Here is a 4,641-nt window from a genome sequence, read left to right on the forward strand (position 1 = left end):
CACCGTGTTCGACTTCCAACGGGTTGATGGGTTACGTATAAGGTTCGGGTCCAATGGGTTAATGCGCTCCTTGGACCGTAAGAGAGAGACATCCAACGGGTTTGGGTCCAGCGTGTTCAACTCCCAACGGGTTAATGCGCTTCTGGGACGGGTTTGACGTCCAACGGGTTTGACGTCCCACGGGTTGGGTCCAGCGTGTTCAACTCCCAACGGGTTAATGCGCTCCTGGGACGGGTTCGACGTCCAACGGGTTAATGAGCTCCTGGGACGGGTTCGACGTCCAACCGGGGTTAATGCGCTCCTGGGACGGGGTTTGACGTCCAACGGGTTGGGTCCCAGCGTGTTCGACTTCCAACGGGTTGATGGGTTCATCCAACGGGTTCGGGGTCCAATGGGTAAATGGGCTCCTTGGACGGGTATGACGTCCAACGGGTTTGGGTCCAGCGTGTTCAACTCCCAACGGGTTAATGCGCTCCTGGGACGGGATTGAAGTCCAACGGGTTTGACGTTCAACGGGATTGTGTCCAGCGTGTTCGACTTCCTCATCCAACGGGTTCGACGTCCAACGGGTTTAGGTCCAGCGTGTTCAACTCCCAACGGGTTAATGCGCTCCTGGGACGGGTTTGACGTCCAACGGGTTGGGTCCAACGGGTTGATGGGTTCATCCAACGGGTTGATGGGTTCATCCAACGGGTTCGGGTCCAATGGGTTAATGCGCTCCTTGGACGGGTTCGACATCCAACGGGTTTGGGTCCAGCGTGTTCGACTTCCAACGGGTTGATGCGCTCATCCAACGGCTTCGACGTCCAACGGGTTTGACGTCCAACGGGTTTGACGTCCAACGGCTTGGGTCCAGCGTGTTCGACTAATGTTTGGTTTTCTGTGTTTAAAATCACTCCAGAATGAACCCTTTCAGTTTATTTATATATTTTGCTATTTTTATTTACTTTGTTGATCTCATTCTGTACCTGCATATGGTTTTGTGATGACATCCAACCCTGACTGAGACATGGAGTCCAGCTGTGTTGGGTCTGTCAGTGCTTGTACATGCTCCGTATAGTTCCTCCAACATACTGACATTCAGATTGCCGCCAACACATGTAGCCATTGTGGATGAGCGGCTCATGTATTGGTTTGTTCAATTCTGTGGATAATATCAACTGGCTGAGATCATGCGCGATATGATCCCACTGTTGAATTATCTGCTTGATACTCTGTGTGGCTGTATACTTTAACTGATGAGTTGAACCCTTCAAATGCCGTTCAATTTCTGTTGGCCATACTGCATACTTGCATTGACGGCATATGATGATGGGGTATGATTCACACTGAATGAATAATTGATGTTCCATGTTAATGAAGTCAGTGTATTCTTGAGTTGATATATATATATATATATATATATTCTCTGAAAATGAAGTATAAACACACTTCACTCGACAATGTTAATTTGCTCTAAATTTAAGTTTTGTAATGCTTCTAAGCAATTGCAGATCAATACTTAAATGTATGATGTTAATTTCTGTCTGATTGTTATTTCGCTGATCTGTGACCGTTTTGATGATGGTAGTTGCCCTGGGGCGAAATATATATATTTAATATTGATAACTCTGCAAAACAACTTATCTACCTTAATGTTGTAATAATATGATTTTCTGATGAAATTATGTCTTGAAATTAAATATCATACTCTGTATATATAATATAACTGGCTCCTGAAGTTTAAGGTCTGGTTGTGATGAGTTGTCTATGAAAATATAATATTATACATTTTATAACGGAGGTGAAAGGCTGATTTGTATTGAAATTTATAAAGATGACAGCTAGCTGCTGAAGTTGGAAATCTGGTCATAATGAATTGCATGAGAAAAATATATATCTTTTATCATTTATAGCTCTATGTTGTCATCTATTTCTACTGTTACATATGATGGCTGCTGTTTTTGAGCTTTTCTGCTAACGCTCTTTTCCATGTTCCGTGCCCGCTTTCGCACCCCTGGGCCTGGGTTAAACCCCAGGAATTCATGCCACTCCCGGCTGACAGCCTGGTACCGCACACGCCGTGCCTCAATGTGGCCTGGTGCCTCCTGCAGCCCCCGCGCATATACTGTACCTGCAGCCCAGGATCCATGGCCTGCCTGCTGGTCTACTGCCGCATCATCTGCCTCATATTCCCGCTTGAACCCTCCACAGGACAGGTGCATACGCGAGATGGCAATGGCGGCATGCCGCCAAGTGATTACATTGAGCTTGGTCTGGAGGTGTGTCTTTGCCTCGCGCTGAAGCACCACCCGCAGCCGGCTGCTGTCCCACGGTCCATGCCCCCGCGGCCAGAGAAATGGTGACCGCAGCCCCCCTTGGCTATCACTGTCTCCATATGCAAGCCGCTGGACCGCCCGCGCGAAAGGTAGAATCAGCCAGAGGTAGTACACCACCGGCTCGGACTGGAGCACTCTCGGGAGGCGGTGGGCAACAGGGTTCCTGAGTGCGGTCAAACACCGGCTCCAGCTGGTCCTGCATCATCGCAGCCACTGCGGCCTCCCGGAGACCTGCCGTCGCGGCCGAGGGATGGTTGCGGTGCCGCTTAGCCAGGTGGGTGAGGACATTTGCAACAGCAACAGCAAATCCACATGGGCGGCAGATCCACAGGCGGTGGGACCTATTATAAATAAAGAGATCCATTCTCACAGTAAATCTCTCATCAAAGTTGGCTGTCTGTCAATATTTGAAAGAGTATATTTAAAAGAGGTCAGTCAGAGATCAGAAGAAAGAGCAAAACATAAGAGAGAGAAAGAAAAAAAAAAAGAGAGAGAGAGAGAGAGTGAGCAGCCAGCAATCATGCACGAATGCGTCAATATATAAATGCATTAATGTGGAGACGCGTGGATGTGCGAGCAGGCCAGGCCAATAAGGCCAATAAAAACTGACAAGATAAGAAGAGATGAGATATGAGAAGGGAAGAGGGAGCTCGACTGTGACCGGGCCCCACTGCGGGCACGCGGAGGCGGGAGCGGGAGCACGCACGGGCGGCCAATCAGGGACGGAGAAAATCGGACGGGGGCGCGTCGGACCACGCACTATGTAGAACTTGGATAGTTTAACCCTAACCCTATAACCTTCAACGGGCATGTCCAGCGGGTTTGACTTTTAAATGGTTTCATCCCACTGGTTTGGGTCCAACGGGTTGACGGGTTCGTTCAACCGGTTCGACCCCTGAACACCCCTCACTCTAACGCTGACTCTGACCACCTCATCCTCCCCCCCAGCCTCTACCCTCACTCTTTGTAACCCTAACCCTGGCCCATTATTGTATGGGATAATGCTCTTTAAAACTCCAATATTTTTGAACCCCCCCCTCTACCTTCTGATATAATCGTCCAGCGTGCTCGACTTCCAACAGGTTGATGGGTTCATCCAACGGGTTCGGGTCCAATGGGTGAATGGGCTCCTTGGACGGGTTTGACGTCCAACGGCTTTGGGTCCAGCGTGTTCGACTAATGTTTGTTTTTCTGTGCTTAAAATCACTCCAGAATGAAGCCTTTCATTTTTTTTATATATTTTGCTATTTTAATTTACTTTGTTGATCTTGCACCGCTTTGCACCGCTCCGTTGCCTGGGGTGAAAATATAGATATTTAGTTGGGTCTGGTTGGGTTGATGGCTTACCCCATCAAACATCGCACCTCAACTCATTGACTTTGACACCACAATGTAACCCCTTCCCGGCGGAATTATCGCTTTTGATTTGGATATGTTGTATTTCATATCCACTACGGCCTACATGCAAAGTTTGAAGTCAATTGACTCCGTGGTTGATTAGACGTTCAACGTCTGAAACCAAATGGAATGTACGTCCAATCTGCCCTGCTCTGATTGGTCGGTTTTCTAACCCTGAATGGAATGGACGTCCATTCCCACCCCCACCTGTTGGATAGGGATATCGCGTATACTGCGCTTACCTTGTTCCATAGGGCCGCCGCGTTGTCGGGTTGAATGGATCCCATGGTCAAACGGACAGAACCTACTAGGGATTGCAACATGCGACGGAAGAGAAGTTTTGAACGTATCACCCAATATCGCTGATCGAGCGATGATAAACCTTCAGGTGGTTCCTGTTGGTTCTTATTGAGAATATCTGCACCACCGATCACTTCTGCATCCGACAAGAACGCCATCTTCCACGTCTGGTAGTTGGTGCCATCGAACGTGGTGACGGACTTTGTGTTCAACGAGGCCTGCGCTTCCTTCTGGTATTCGCGAGCCAGCATGTTCGGATCTTCTTCTGGTATAGGGTTCGGAGGAGGTGGAGGTGGTGGAGGAGGTGGAGGAGGTGGCGGCGCGCGTGCTGATATCAGTCGCTCGCAGAGTGCAATGAGATCTGCTGCTGCCATGGTCACCATGCCGTTAGGATTCGGCGTAGGTATCGGCATAGGACTGGGCGTGCCATCCTCAGATTCCTCGCGTTCTGGCATCTTGCCAGTATCGCGTGCTGAGCCAGAGGTTGTCATATCTTCCTCTGCCATCGCGTATTCAGTTTGATCACCCTCCGCTTCTGAGCCGGATTCTTGCTCAGTAATAGGGGGGAAGGATTGGGGGACCGTTGATTGCGAACGTAGTGTCTTCTTACGTCCTGATATGGGGT

At 49.2% G+C, this 4,641-nt stretch overlaps 3 protein-coding genes across 3 annotated transcripts; all 3 read right to left on the minus strand.

The window, feature by feature from the left end:
* Positions 1–786: 786 nt before the first annotated feature.
* HCAG_04869 (predicted protein) lies at positions 787–1,108 on the minus strand (the record flags this gene model as incomplete). The annotated part of the gene is made up of 3 exons (XM_001539352.1): positions 787–880; positions 969–1,020; positions 1,075–1,108. 3 exons carry the CDS (start codon positions 1,106–1,108, stop codon positions 787–789), a joined length of 180 nt encoding a protein of 59 aa, XP_001539402.1.
* A 781-nt stretch (positions 1,109–1,889) lies between these two features.
* On the minus strand, positions 1,890–2,682 carry HCAG_04870 (predicted protein; the record flags this gene model as incomplete). Its single annotated transcript, XM_001539353.1, has 2 exons — positions 1,890–2,387; positions 2,431–2,682. 2 exons carry the CDS (start codon positions 2,680–2,682, stop codon positions 1,890–1,892), a joined length of 750 nt encoding a protein of 249 aa, XP_001539403.1.
* Positions 2,683–3,683: 1,001 nt separating this feature from the next.
* HCAG_04871 (predicted protein) lies at positions 3,684–4,522 on the minus strand (the record flags this gene model as incomplete). The annotated part of the gene is made up of 2 exons (XM_001539354.1): positions 3,684–3,776; positions 3,959–4,522. The coding sequence occupies 2 exons, from the start codon at positions 4,520–4,522 to the stop codon at positions 3,684–3,686; spliced, it is 657 nt and encodes a 218-aa protein (XP_001539404.1).
* Between the last annotated feature and the right edge of the window lie 119 nt (positions 4,523–4,641).

This window comes from Histoplasma capsulatum, genomic scaffold, assembly GCF_000149585.1.
Source record: "Histoplasma capsulatum NAm1 scaffold_5 genomic scaffold, whole genome shotgun sequence".
NCBI lineage: Eukaryota > Fungi > Ascomycota > Eurotiomycetes > Onygenales > Ajellomycetaceae > Histoplasma > Histoplasma mississippiense.